This window comes from Desarmillaria tabescens (genome assembly GCF_030435595.1).
Source record: "Desarmillaria tabescens strain CCBAS 213 chromosome Unknown EV420scaffold_56, whole genome shotgun sequence".
Classification (NCBI taxonomy): Eukaryota; Fungi; Basidiomycota; class Agaricomycetes; order Agaricales; family Physalacriaceae; genus Desarmillaria; species Desarmillaria tabescens.
The window spans coordinates 154,162-168,311 of record NW_026848355.1 but is presented as its reverse complement, the minus strand read 5'-3'; the positions used below and the strand labels follow the sequence as shown (position 1 = coordinate 168,311).

The following is a 14,150-nucleotide window of genomic DNA, read 5'->3' as shown; positions in this document are numbered from 1 at the left end:
CTTGGCAGAACCGCACTTTTATTTATGCCCTAGACTCCTCAGATAATGGCCGCTTGGTCTCAAACCTGTCACACAGGTTCTTCAGAAGGTCATTAACATTATTGAGGCCTTTGTGGGTGATTACATTCAGATGGAGGACACACATTTCCAGGTCAGATTTTGAGTTCATGAGAAAATAGATATTTTTAGAACAGAAGCCTCAATTTCTCGGGAATATTATTCATGTCACATATGAAGAATCACTGCAGAACATGAAGATACAATACACATCAGCAATGTAATACAAGTTGATGATGAAGGATGAAGGGAGGGAGAGCAAGAGGCTAAGTGTTTCATTGAACCATGGTGTTGCAATGACCGGTAAATAACTGTATATGGGTGGGAACTCGGGCAGCCAACAAGTAGTCATGCATCAACAATAGATGTCGAGTGCCAATAATAGGCCACGTGGTTCCTGACATCACCACGCGTTTTTGGACTTGGCCGCCCTGCGCGCTGCGTTCGTTTGTCTTGATTACATATTTCCATGTGCAATCTTTTTCCTCTTACCACGACCTCCATCCCCCGACAGCCATGGTTCCCCATCCCTGGCACTGCCTGACCTATTCCTTGCTTATCTTGCCGCCTCTGTTGCTCACGACATACCTTTTCGCCGCATTTCCCAGCCCTCCAAGCTCAGTATACCTCTATCCGTCACTTTCCAGTCTACCACACGAATGCCGGTCCTGGAAAATCTACTCGGAAGACTACTATTCAGGAGGAGCATATGTTGACTTTCCGTATGGTAGAGTCAGTCCATTTTACCTACCCGTATACGAACCAGGTCGTACGACCTCGTCCGATAGCTCTTCATCTCTTCCATGTTGACTATTTCTGACCTTTGCAGGTTCGATACTGGCTATTAGGTCCCGAGACTGGACGAAAGGTTCGTCGATCCCTCAAGTACCATGACAGGCCGATCGCCTGACACGGAACAATTTCATCCGTAGATTGTCCTCATACATGGTCTCTCCGTTCCCTCACTCATCTGGAAAGACATAGCGCCACAGTTGGCCGCCCGCGGATATCGCGTTTTGATGTATGGTACGTATCGTTCCGTCGCCCAATGCATCTCGACTCACAATTTCCTACAGATCTTTATGGCCGTGGATACACCGATGCACCCCAAACCACATACAATACACAGTTGTATACCACCCAGCTTGCACTCCTAATGCAACACGTCAAATGGGATAAAGCAATAGTGGTTGGTGTCTCAATGGTTCGTTATCTTCTATTCCCCTGTCTCCACTCTAATCATTTAAATTTTAGGGAGGCGGCATTGCCGGCGCATTTACAGCTCATTTCCCTCACCTTGTCGACGGAAAAGTGATTCTCATTGCATCAACCGGGACTATTGAGGTATCGTACGATTCCCCGATACATCGTGGCGTTCATCACCGAAACCAGAAATAGTCCAGTGACCTTCCCAGAACGCTCAAGTTCATGTCCTCCCCAATGATCCAGAGTGTTACTTCAAGTAAACCGGTACGAGTTGAGTATAGATTCGTGACCCTGAATTTCTCACGAACGTGTACTAATTATTGATTCGCGACAGAAATATCTTCAGAACTTGATCCTGACAGATTCTCCGTCACCTGCTGAGTCCGACCCACTGCAAGAGGTACGTGATTAGAATGGGGTCTGGATGGTGCACTTATGAATGAGAATTATGCAGATCGTTCGGATACAATCTGCACATCTGCCGGGATACAATGCCGCTATTTCTTCATCTCTGCGGGACGGTCCCATTCGGGGGTTAACGCATGCTTTCAAGTCAGATGCCTTCAGCGGCCGGGATGTCCTCCTGATACATGTATGTGCTATTTACGTTCATGATTTCACGTACTCACGTCTAATCAGGGCACACGCGACCGAACTGTCCCATACAAATATGCTTCCGAAATACAAGCCCTCCTTCCTCCGGGTGCAAAGTCAAAGCTGATCACAGTTTCAGACGGGGGCCACGACTTGACGATAAGTCATCCGGACCTAGTGCTAGCTGAGATGGACAAATTTTTGCTTTGAGTATTTCCTGTTTTCGAGTATCTCGTTTTCTTCACGTTATGGGTTTTGGTCGTTTTCTTACTTTTCCCCTCTTCTCATGCTTCCCTACACTACTAAGCAATTCAAAATCAATCATTGGATTTTTTGTACTGCCCTACATATCCTACACATTGGTATCCACTACGCTAGATTACCTAACCATAACATCACTACCTGCCCCTTGCATTTGCTTCGATACTCACATACCCGATACCTTGTAGCAGTACTCTCTTCTGAAGCCCGTATTCTAGACATACGCTCTCCACGTGCATCTATCTACTTGGCAGTGAGCACTTGGTGGGCACACGAGACGAAGTTATAACCGTTTAGGCTCTTTCACCTGGCCATCTCGGAGCTCCTTTCAAATTCACGCAGGTTTATGACGAACTTCGATGCTTCTCTTATAAACCCACTAGACTTTGATAGTCTAGTCGTCATAAGTACTGGGTCAAAAGGGGTCGGATCGGACATTGCCATAAACCGGATTTTGAGATGCCGAAATAGCCAGCCATAAACCAATATGTCATGTAAACTAGCCTCGAACCAAGACCCTGGTTTATTTATGAAGTCACCGTAGCTCTCCTTCTTGCGCTTGCATACCAGAGGACGCGCTACGGTCCAGTTTCATGCTAGTAATTTCCACTCTAACTTTAATTGTAATTTGTCCCTGCCGTAAGTATCGTTACTTGAGTCATAGTCACAATCTGGTATCTTGTTCCGTGCCTCGACTACATCAAATAATAGACACAGCAGCGGCACTTGTTTCCTTCCTGTAGTGCTTACTTCAAATGTCGTGAGTATTATTTCATTACCGGATAGGTACTACATGCTCACGCTTTCATTGACCAGAGCCAAAAATACTCTAACGATTCACCCTTCTCTCGCAACCGTGTCCCAGGCGTGGGAGGTGTATCCCGAGGATTTCTATCCCGGTGGTTCCTATGCTGAACTTCCATTCGGTCGTGTGAGTAAGCATCCCCGTGTATACGCACCAAGGCAAGAAATCTGATTCTCTGTAGACACGCTATTGGCTCTTGGGTCCTGAGATGGGAAGGAAACTGGTTCTCATCCACGGCCTTTCCATCCCATCCATCGTATGGAAGGACATCGCACCCCAGTTGGCAGAACGTGGATATCGTGTCTTGATGTACGGTCAGTCGTCTTTCTGGATGGGCGATATGTCTGTGATGACAGTGGTAGATCTTTATGGGCCGAGGGTATTCTGATGCGCCGCAGACTCCCAATACCACGCGTTTCTTTGCAGATCAGTTCTCGTTCTTGATGCAACATCTGAATTGGGCGAAGGCCATATTAATTGGTTTTTCCATGGCAAGTCAACAGGCTGTAGGACTTGACAGCATAGTACCCAAGTAACTTATCTAGGGTGGTGCGGTGGCTGCCGGAGTGGTTTATCATTTTCCGCACCTCGTTGAAGACCACATCGTCCTGATCGCACCAGCCGGTGTTTCGAGGGTTCGTATTGCTTCATGCTTCGTGCGTGCTATGCACCGTTTGACTTGTCCAAAATAGTTAAGTGAATTACCTCCGGACTTGAAAACACCACCTCCGAGTATGGTGCACCGTACCATTCCTGCTGTTCCTGTGTGTCAAAGTTTCTCTGTCTTCACGCGTCTGACTCTCCGCTGGTAGAGCACATCACGATTGTTGCCGGATCCCACATCTGAAGTGCGTTGTTGATCGCTTCGGTTGGAACCGAACACCAATTTATAGATTGTACACCTCCAATGCACCCATCTGACGGGATTCAACGATGCCATTTCCTCGTCGTACAAAGAGGGTCCAGTACGGGCAATGGCATACGCATATCAGTCGGACACTTTTAACGGTCACGAAGTCTTACACCTTCACGTACGTATGCCCATGTGCACCTTTGATATTACTCACCTTATCTGGCGTCTTCTCACAGGGAACCAACGACCGAGTCGTGGCATATGGAGCCGCAAGCAACATACCGACCCTGCTACCGGACGGTGCACATGTCGAGCTTGTAACAATCGAAGGCGCTGGTCACGATTTGACTATCAGTCAAGCTAAACTCGTATTGGAAGAGTTGGATAGGTTTTTGCCCCAACCAACTGTATAAGACTGAAGCTACGACACTGCAATTAATTACGGGACTACGGCTTTACCCATAGGCAGCGAACGATGTGTCAAAAAAAATACCTGCCATCAACCTGTGTACATCGAATGAATATTAGCATACGTCTTGTTATAGGAAGTAGAAAGATCAGATGGGGTTGCCCGAGAAAATGAGCTGTGGCGGGCCATTTCGGCAGCGGAATACGAAGACCGTCGTGATAGAGCATCATGAGAAACAAGGACAGGGATGAACACTCACATGTTTCGGAGCAGTTGAAGTAGTCCACGAGAACCTGAAATGAATCGTCAATGGCCAAGGTCAACAGGCATGAGACTGCTGAGAGTTCAGAGTTTTTAAAAAACAGCCGTGGAATTGTCGTCAATGCACCACGAAAGTGCAAATCAGGCGGTAACTCCATTGTTACATCACGACGAGGATAAGGACATGAACGTACCCTTGTTGTCCGTGTTTACGAATGTAAGTCTGAAAATGACCAAGGTAGCCATGAACAAGGGAATCTAGGCACGAGTCAGTAAGAGTAGACACCAACGTCGAAGGAGTTCAGTAAAGGTAAAGATAAAAGCACAGAGCTATCATATAGCGCTCAGATACTCTAGTTTGAATGATTTTGAATCATCGTAGGAAGGTCTCAAGGTGTCGAGAGTTTTGGATGGGCTTACCAACGGTATTTCCTAGGATGTCCTGGGGTCTCCGTCCTTATATGCAGGCAGTTACGTCCTAATGTTCCGACGTCCCTGATTGCATCATGGATCATTCGTTTGTAGAATGCAACATCTAGTAGGAAACTGTAAGAAACTGAGCCAAAACACAATGGTAGAACCGGACAGTATTATTATAGTAAAGATAGCGTCTTCGCATTCGTGAATGTCATGGCAGTCCGGCGGAATAAGAACTCAAGAGACTCACCATGATAGAACTACTCCACATAAAAGAAATATCCGCAACGAGGAGAGGGGGCGGTGGGGGTAGACTAGCAGTAGTGATGATGGCAGGAGTGAAGAAGAAAAATCGACGATTACGGCTAGAGCCGTGCTTCTCGGCATTTGCCGCAGGTCTTTTTGTATGCGCGCGGCTTCAACGAGGACGTCCTTGTTCAATCATTCTTATTCTTGGTTTCTAAGCAACCTATTCTCCCAGCGGTATGAACTGACTGATCCCTCCCGTAACGAATTTCTTATTTGTGTTTGCGTCTCTTATAAGTCCTGATCTGGATACCGTTAAACGACTTTCACGATGATACCAGGATTCGCAATACTCGCCCACAACTATCACATCTTTGTAAACTGCATGCTCTGTGCCGCTCAAGTCTATCGCCACATGCTAGCACAGTTACTTTTCGGCTTCCGGTTGTCGACCGTATCGGTATGGCCGCCAGCCCTGCACTTGACTTCAGCTCGTCGGTCAGGCCCGGATTCTCGCCCCGTCGTAGGTTGGCCTCTCCCCTACTCTTTGGGTTCGTTCTGGCGCTTCTCGGGACGATTCTTGAGAATCGTATTCTCTGCGTGGACACTGAGGCTTATCTTGACACGTGCCTATCGGGCCTTCCTCAGTCAGCCATTGTCAACCTATTGGCCTGGTACAGATGAACTCAATTCTGGATTCGTCTCCACTATCCGTCTATCCATGGAACAGGAGGAAAGTGACGACGACGACGATAGTTCCCAATTGAAGTATCTCAAGTACACATACAAACCTTTACCCCCATCCCAGACTTTCAACGTTGTAGGTACCAGCTACCGCTTGCTGTCTAGCATCGGAATCTCGGGATCTACTAGTATTGTGTACTGTGCTCGAACAAGGAACGGAGTATTCGCTGTGAAAACGTTCGACAAGGCTACAACGAAACTACGCCAGTATCCTACTCCGAAAGCGATCGTTGACGAGAAGAACGCGTTAGTTGACCTCAATACTCCTGGTTCTCCCTTTGTGACACGGCTCTTGGCGTCCGGTGAAGATGATTACAAAGTTTATCTCGTGATGGTGGGCTCGCATAGTACGCTCTACATTATTTGTGATACTGACGAATTTCAAGTATAAATACACGATGAGTCTTCGAGATAGGCTTCGTATGCCTGCAGCGATACCCTTGGAAGACATCAAGATATACGGCGCTGAGTTTGTAAGCATCCGTGATTTATCGGAGTCACCGTTGGAGCTGACATTGACTTGATGGACAGCTTGCCGGCTTAGAATACGTTCATAAGCATCGATATGCACATCGCGACGTCAAGCCCGAGAATATACTCATCTCTCCATTTGGCCACATTTCTTTGGCCGATTTTGGTCTTGCCCGAAAGTTCACTTCAAGGACAGAGTGCATCATTGAGGACGATATTCAATCGGGGACAGCCAAATACTTCAGCCCAGAAGTCCATCGTCGTGAAGAGAAGGTCGATGCCGTATATACGGATATCTGGGGTTTCGGCGCCATCCTTCTGGAGATGCTTTTGTTCAAGGGAGACGTCAGTCCTTGTACCACTTCTCTAGAATTTTCTGATGCATTTTGAATAGTCTTTCCACCCCTACGAAGAGTGGCTAGCTTATATTGGCAGGAATGCGGGCAACAGGATATCCGAGTTGAACAGTGAGACAATCGATTTGTTGCAGAAGGTGGGTGGAAATGAACATTCTTTCTTTTTGGTACTGATTAATGTCGTTAACAAGGTTCTCGATATCAATCCAATCGGGCGGATAGGGATACTCGATATTAAGCGCCACCCTTTTCTGGAAAAGTATGCGATGTGAGCGATCCCTAACAATCATCCTTGCTTTAACATTTGCCATTCAATGCAGACCTAGTGACGGCGACGTGCTCAAAATTCATTGTCGTGAGTATCATCATTCTCCTGTCTACTCTTCTGACGCCTCGGCTCATGCATATCAGCGTCTTTTCGTCCACGGGGGGATCATCGATGGACTAGCATACTTCCCAAACCTGTTAGCCGACGGGGAGGGGATGTACGTCAGACTAACGAGATCCTGGGCCTGAATCAACAGCCCCCATTATCTTTTTGGAACGGCGAAGGCGGGTGCCTAATCAATTACATCTGTCTGGAACTCGAATTCCATGCTCTTCATTGCCCCGAGCCAGGTCTGCTCTCGATCTTCTTGGATTTGGCTTTTTGGTATATCTTTGGGCCTGTATTTGATGTGATCTACAAACTGTTAAAACATGGTTAGGCGCATTATATTGTACATCGTAGATTGCTCTATTAGAATATTATAAATGGACTAGCACATCTATCATCATGATAAAGTATCGTGAATATCGGTGAATGAGCATAAGATTGGATGGTGACAAATCTCTAGCCAGACTTGTGTTTCTGAGATTCGACCTCTGCTAATTCTACATCATCGTCGTCGTCGTGTTCGCGCTCATGCTCATCGAATTCTTGAGGTAAGGTAAGATTGAGAATGACGGCCACGATTCCGGCAGCAAGGACTAGACCAGATTTAGAGCTTTGCGAGGAAATGAAATGGAAAGAAGTATGCTCACAGGGTGTACTAAGGATAATTGTAATGGAATCAAACAGACCTTGCAAGCCTTTATTCGGATTGTCTACACCATCAAACAGGTGTTCAAAAATCGTAGGCACCAATAGGTCGCCAAACCCGAAGGAAAGAGCGGCGGCAAGCACGAATCGATCACGCCGGGTGAAAGCGTTGTAGGCGAGGACGCGGATACCAGATGTAGCCACCGAGGCAAATAAGAATGTCGTTACTCCGCCAAGGACGGGATTAGGAATAGCTAGGAAGACGCCTGATATCTTTCCGAGTACCCCGAAAAGAATCAGGAAGAAGCAGCACCATCGACCAGCTGAACGGTTAGCACATCTGGTGATAGCGATTACACCGTTGTTCTGTATACGCGATGAGTCAAGCCCGAGGACACCAAAGAGACAACCTTACTTGTGCAAAGATTGACAGTGGGGTTACGGTAAATAGCGCTGAAAAGAATCCGCCGATCCCATCGCTCTGTGACCAGAACTCAGAATGAATGACATAAAACTGCTGGTTGATAACGTACGAGAAGGCCGCCCTGTATCCGAGAGTCAAACTCAAGGCCATCAACTGCGACTCTTGAGACTTCGGCGGACGCGGTAATGTCGCCAATGGCTTCCATAGCGATAGACACTGTGTTAGGGTGATCAACACAGGTAGAACTACGGATGTAGGAAACCAGCTACCATAGACCGCCAACATAGGCAATATTGCGGGGGGATATACACCAATTTTGAAGGTATGTACCCTGGAAAAATTAGTCTTTTGATAGAGTTCATAGATGCCTGAGAATATTTACCATAAGAAAGTAATAGCCGGAGCTGATGTGATACTACTTCCGTCGATGTATCCAGCAGCCCCACTAACAATACAGCCAACTGCGAGGCCGACGACGATACTGATATTTTTCAGGAACGGTGACCCGAACAGTTCAGTCAACATTATAGTGGAGAAACTCAAGAAGCCAAGGCCAATGAATTCGGCCGATCCCCAGCTATGAGCAGACACCATCAGAAAGAAAGTTGTGATAAAGAAGGGTGGGAACATACGGAAGGGGCCGCGGTGCTGCTATGTTAGGACAGAGCTGGAAGGACCCAGAAGTGGGGCGATCCATGCAATCGTTAGAACCTCCACCCCAATTGGGGATGCCAGAATCTCCGATGAGGGAGGCCCCAATCATAACGATGACTGAAAGGGGCAACATGAGCCCATCGGCGGCGAACTAGGAGAAACTGAAGTACCTGTCCCTGTGACGATGGGCGGGAAAATGTGCTTGAGCTTGCGAGCAGGCACGAATGACATGAACATTTCGAGGAATGAACAGATGAGAGAGGTTCCTGAAGAGCTGTTGGTGTGCAATTCGAAGAGTCGAAGGCGCGAGGACATACCTAAGACCTTTCCATACGCGTCTGGACAAGCCAAGCGTGTAACGGTTCCATCAGCTGCGGTCGTGGAGGGACAAGTCCCATCGTTGTACATGGCATCGAAAATCTACAACTTATGTTAGTCAGAGTAGGAGAGCAAATGTAAGTCGACGCACGGCACTGGCAGTACTTAGAGTCGCGAAACTAGTTCCAACGACGCTGATCAAACCAGTTCCGAGGTAATGACCGCCGAAAAGAGGTATCCGGGACATCTGAACGAGACTCAGGATACCTAATGAATACGGTCAGTCTAAAACTTTTAGCTTAGACGCGTCTGTTTATTTACCACAACCAATAAGCGAAGCAGAGATCATATAGGCGGAGAGCTCGTCATCAAGGCTTAGAGCAGACGCGAAAATGATTGGAGGGGTAATAAGACCAGCAAGCATAGCAAGAGAATGCTGAAAGCCGCTTGAGATGGCAAGGATCAAAGGAAGATCTTGTTCCAACGCATAAAATGGCGGCGCTCGCTTCTGCCTTGCGTATGGCAAGGTAGGCATACAAAGCCTGCAGGGTATTGAGCTACAGAATAGTGCGCGCGCGTTAGAAGACGCACCATTTGTAATCATAGTCCCCCAACCATCCATCTCGCGTCGTAAATTTTTTGGCTATGCGAGATGCTCGTTCCTTGAGTGCAGCCCCGCGAGAGTTAGCTTCGGGTTGAGCGATAGGCTTGGGCTGGCTCGTGGTGAGAATATCGGACGACATACTTGTCGAAAAAACAGAACTAAAGAGGAGAATTTATATTCCCATGGACCGCTTTGCATTGCGGACAGGTGCTGCATATGGCTTTCCAGAGATAAGGGTCTAGATCAATTCAGTTCAGATGATGACTGTCAGACGCCAATACCCACCCCAGAGCCGTTGGTGTTCCATAGTGTTCCATTCGGTGTTAATACTAATCCAGACAGCTTATCTTGGTTGAACTTCTCTTGGTTCTGTGCGGAGTCTTGCTTGGAAGTCGATAATTTATTTCCCAGCTTGACAACAAACAAAGAGCGGCCAATCGGCGGTGACCCGATATAGAAATGCGGCTTCGCCGCGGCTCTTTCCTGCACACTCGACACCTGTAACCGATGCGACGGCCATGAGCACCCAAGATGGTCCCGAAGGCCGCGTCAACGGTGTGCCGATGGCGAACGGTCAAGAGGAGAAGGAAGATATTGTCGAAATAACGGAAAGTCCGTCGGAAATGAGTGACGTTAGCTCCAATGACGAGGATTCAAGCAGCGGTGAGGAAGTGCATAAGGAGGAGGAGGAGGAGGAGGAGGAGGAAGACGGCGACGAAGACCAAGATGACGATGAAGAGGACGATGACGAACCAGCGCTGAAGTACGAGCGAATAGGCGGGTTCATCCCTGACCTCTTCAAGAAGGATTCAGCATCTGCTCTGGCCATTTCAAACGGCAAGACCATGGTGAATATCGTTTGCTTGCAGCTTCTATTCGACAACATTAATGTCGAGAAAGCAAGGCCTTAGGAACACATGCAGGCTTCGTTCATATGCTCGACCTCGCCGGCAAGCGGCTCAAGTCATACAAGCCTCACCAGGCATCCGTTGTCGACATATGCATTGATGCTACTGGAGATTTCATTGCTACGGCTTCGATTGATGGTGAGCTTCAGGCACTGGTGCTAATGTAGTGCATATGATGATACCTTTATATAGGACAGGCTGTCATCAAATCTCTGTCAACGACCGAGTCCTACGCCTTCGATATGAAACGCCCAATGCGCACCGTGTCGTTGGAGCCGAATTTTGCAAAGAAGAGTACTCGATCTTTCGTCAGTGGAGGCCTGGCAGGGTCGTTGATGTTGCACGAGAAAGGTTGGCTTGGCCACAGACAAACGGTCTTGCATGTCGGCGAGGGACCAATCTGGCAGGCACGGTGGAGAGGCAGGCTGATTGCTTGGGCAAATGACCTGGTCAGTTATTTGATTCTGATGCTTAAAGATTACCAACACGTCAACAGGGTGTCAAAATCTACGACACGACGTCCCAAACGCGAATCACCTTCATTGACCGTCCCGCAGACAGCCCACGCGCCGATTTGTTTAAATGTACCCTTCATTGGCAGGATGATTCTACCCTGTTGATATCCTGGGCAGACCATATCAAGGTGGCCAGAATCCGTGCGAGGCCCCGGACGAATACGACTGCGGCATCTGCCAACTTACCTCCTCTTCTCGTCGAAATAACCGCTGTTTTCCAGCTAGACTGTATGATTGCTGGTATTCTTCCCCATCCCACGCCTCCCTCAGCCATCCTTTATCCCGACCATGCGTCAAGTATCAATTCCGGAAAACATGCCAGAACAGCATCGTCCATATCTACGCACTCATCTACCCCTTCCTCTTTACTTATTTTGGCATACAGCCCGCCCGACACATCTTTCCTCGAAGAAATGACTCAGGATCGCGACAAACAAGCTCGGAAAGTCGCTGAACGTCCGGAATTGCGGATAATATCTCGTTCGGGCGAAGAACTTGCCGCTGATGCGCTTAGCGTGACAAAGTACCAATCATGGGGCTGTAATGACTATGTTCTGGCTGAGGTTGATACAGATACCTTGCGTTCAGATGTCACAAACGAGAGCAGATCATACGTGGTGTTGAGTCCCCAAGACTTAATCCTTGTGAAACCCCGAGACCGGAGAGATCATGTTCATTGGCTGGTTGAGCGGAAGAGATATGAAGAGGCGCTGGAAGAGCTCGAGATCATCGAGGCCAGTGGCGATACCGTGGAGGAAGGCGAGGATGGATTGACTGCTTCGGAGATTGGTCAGCGATATATCGAACATCTCATCAACGATGGTATGTGAATTTATGTTGTTGTTTATAGTTGAATTGACAAAGGTTAAAACTAGGCGACTTCATCAAGGCGGCACAATTATGTCCAAAGGTTTGCGCGCATGATTCCAAACGATGGGAGCGTTGGATCTTTACATTCGCCGAAAAACGACAATTACAGGTAGGCCAACGTTGGACATACTGTATTATTGTACTCAGTTAATCTTCAGGCCATCATTCCCTTTGTACCTACGGAGAATCCCCGGCTAGATCATCTTGTGTATGAAATGATGTTAGCTCATTTCCTTGCGCATGATCGACATGTAATGTGTCCTCTGATTTTGTTGTCAAACTACAGCTGATTATTCTTCCTGCAGGCACTGCAGCAAACGATCAAGGAGTGGCCTAAGGACATTTATGATATTGCTGCGGTCATTGTGGCGGTCCGCTCAGAATTGGAGAAGACCGCGTCAACGTCCAAGACAATATCTTCGTCGCCAGACACCACGATCCTAATGGAATGTTTAGCAGAATTGTATGTCCCCGCTTTCCGTCTGCTATTCCCGCTAACAAGCAATCGTCCCAGATATACTGCTAATCGACAGCATGGGAAAGCTCTGACGTACTTCCTACGACTTCGCAGACCGAACGTCCTCGATGTGATACGAGAGCATAACCTCTTCACGGACGTCCAAGATCAGGTTCTCCTTCTCGTAGAGTTTGATCATGAACGAATCAGGAAAAGGCAGGAAGCCGGGGAGGCTGTCGATGAAGACAAGAGCGATGCCATCTCTTTGTTGGTAGATAACATACATTCTATCCATGTTCGTGTTGTTCATACGCATTCATTGACTTTGTTGACATCCTCCTGTAGATTCAAAGAGTTGTACCTCAACTTCAATCCCAGCCGCGATACCTGTTTCTTTATCTCGATGCTCTGTTCAATAGGGACCTTCATCTTGTATCCAACTTCGCGGATATGTTGGTGCGTTTGTAGATCAGAGGTCGGACATATATTCTAAATCTGTTGTCAGGTGAAACTGTACGCTGAATACGCGAGACAGCGACTGGTTGACTTCCTTCGGGCGAGCACCGACTACAACCTTGAGATCGTAAGCTCTCTTCACCCTCTTCTGTACCCATATGCCGATAGCTGGCTTAGGCGTATAATGTTTGCCAAGATCGAGAATTGGTTCCAGAGATGGTGTATCTCCTCGGTCGTATGGGAAACAACAAGAAGGCGCTCACACTCATCATTGAGAAACTGGGCGATGTTCGCCAGGTAGGTTTCTTGGCAGCTGCCTCTTCCCAATATTGACGTTATTTATCGTATTAGGCGATCGAATTTGCGAAGGAGCAAGCTGACGATGACCTCTGGGAAGATCTGCTCAAGTATTCCGAAAGTCGACCAGGTCAGCATTTGTCCGAATACACACCTTACGCGACTCCTAACTATCGCATATCTAGCATTCATCCGCGGCCTACTAGAGAATGTTGGACCGGAGATCAATCCTATTCGTTTGATTAGACGGATCAAGAACGGGCTAGAGATCCCTGGGTTGAAAGAAGCGCTCATCAAAATCCTTCAAGACTTCCAACTTCAGATATCATTACTGGACGGCTGTCAGACGATACTGAACGTCGATATATCTGATCTTTCGCGCAAGTTGTACACTGACCAGACGAGCGGGTTCTTCTTGACTGGTATGCGCCGTACATAGTATTATCAGAGACCTTGACTGATGGCTTTTCCCCAGCGATAAGGCCATGCCCTATCTGTAGTAAGCCTTTACAACAGTCACCTCAAGCCTTGATAATGCTCTTCTTGTGCCGGCATGTCGTTCATGCATCCTGTGTTAGTGGCGGCGACCACCTCCCCTCACAGCCAGATCCTGTGCTACGTGGAGTTGGAATAGCCGGTCCGTCTGGGAGAGGAATGAGCGGGAAGATCGCATTGTAAGTTGTTGTCTTTCCAAGTTCGAGAGGTCTGTCGTTCAACTTTTCTCTCAGCGAATCCATTGTCCGGGCGCGGATAGAACATGGCTGTCCAGTGTGTCATAACAAGAGCGAAGGCCTGGGATCTTCATGATATATCAAATGTTTTGTCCCTATTGTTACCCGTGCTATAACATATACCCCGGAAAGGATCCATTATTGGGTGATGATTCTCGGATTTGCGAAAGCAAAGGGCATTCATAATAAAGGTATCCAGAACAATCCTATCATCA

General features: G+C 47.7%; 5 protein-coding genes across 5 annotated transcripts; 4 read left to right on the top strand and 1 right to left on the bottom strand.

The window, feature by feature from the left end:
- Positions 1–573: 573 nt before the first annotated feature.
- EV420DRAFT_1277664 (Alpha/Beta hydrolase protein) lies at positions 574–2,067 on the top strand (the record flags this gene model as incomplete). Its single annotated transcript, XM_060468041.1, has 9 exons — positions 574–789; positions 887–925; positions 990–1,083; positions 1,134–1,261; positions 1,312–1,401; positions 1,456–1,533; positions 1,598–1,663; positions 1,718–1,855; positions 1,903–2,067. The coding sequence occupies 9 exons, from the start codon at positions 574–576 to the stop codon at positions 2,065–2,067; spliced, it is 1,014 nt and encodes a 337-aa protein (XP_060324917.1).
- An 806-nt stretch (positions 2,068–2,873) lies between these two features.
- Positions 2,874–4,189, top strand: EV420DRAFT_1649056 (Alpha/Beta hydrolase protein; the record flags this gene model as incomplete). Its single annotated transcript, XM_060478251.1, has 9 exons — positions 2,874–2,878; positions 2,935–3,049; positions 3,105–3,269; positions 3,322–3,429; positions 3,469–3,558; positions 3,616–3,687; positions 3,736–3,771; positions 3,817–3,954; positions 4,013–4,189. The coding sequence occupies 9 exons, from the start codon at positions 2,874–2,876 to the stop codon at positions 4,187–4,189; spliced, it is 906 nt and encodes a 301-aa protein (XP_060324916.1).
- A 1,116-nt stretch (positions 4,190–5,305) lies between these two features.
- EV420DRAFT_1016902 (kinase-like domain-containing protein) lies at positions 5,306–7,409 on the top strand. The gene is made up of 6 exons (XM_060465330.1): positions 5,306–6,187; positions 6,240–6,326; positions 6,385–6,669; positions 6,719–6,817; positions 6,872–6,948; positions 7,001–7,409. Exons 1-6 carry the CDS (start codon positions 5,441–5,443, stop codon positions 7,194–7,196), a joined length of 1,491 nt encoding a protein of 496 aa, XP_060324915.1. The 5' UTR covers positions 5,306–5,440; the 3' UTR covers positions 7,197–7,409.
- A 103-nt stretch (positions 7,410–7,512) lies between these two features.
- Positions 7,513–9,840, bottom strand: EV420DRAFT_1622844 (permease family-domain-containing protein; the record flags this gene model as incomplete). The annotated part of the gene is made up of 12 exons (XM_060475866.1): positions 7,513–7,649; positions 7,704–8,067; positions 8,117–8,182; positions 8,235–8,341; positions 8,395–8,456; positions 8,508–8,702; positions 8,758–8,896; positions 8,950–9,045; positions 9,097–9,199; positions 9,249–9,364; positions 9,419–9,639; positions 9,689–9,840. The coding sequence occupies 12 exons, from the start codon at positions 9,838–9,840 to the stop codon at positions 7,513–7,515; spliced, it is 1,758 nt and encodes a 585-aa protein (XP_060324914.1).
- A 379-nt stretch (positions 9,841–10,219) lies between these two features.
- Positions 10,220–14,011, top strand: EV420DRAFT_1649053 (uncharacterized protein; the record flags this gene model as incomplete). Its single annotated transcript, XM_060478250.1, has 15 exons — positions 10,220–10,549; positions 10,606–10,747; positions 10,802–11,058; positions 11,106–11,946; positions 12,000–12,103; positions 12,153–12,245; positions 12,300–12,457; positions 12,509–12,746; positions 12,797–12,907; positions 12,957–13,034; positions 13,085–13,204; positions 13,259–13,334; positions 13,390–13,626; positions 13,680–13,878; positions 13,933–14,011. The coding sequence occupies 15 exons, from the start codon at positions 10,220–10,222 to the stop codon at positions 14,009–14,011; spliced, it is 3,063 nt and encodes a 1,020-aa protein (XP_060324913.1).
- Positions 14,012–14,150: the final 139 nt, after the last annotated feature.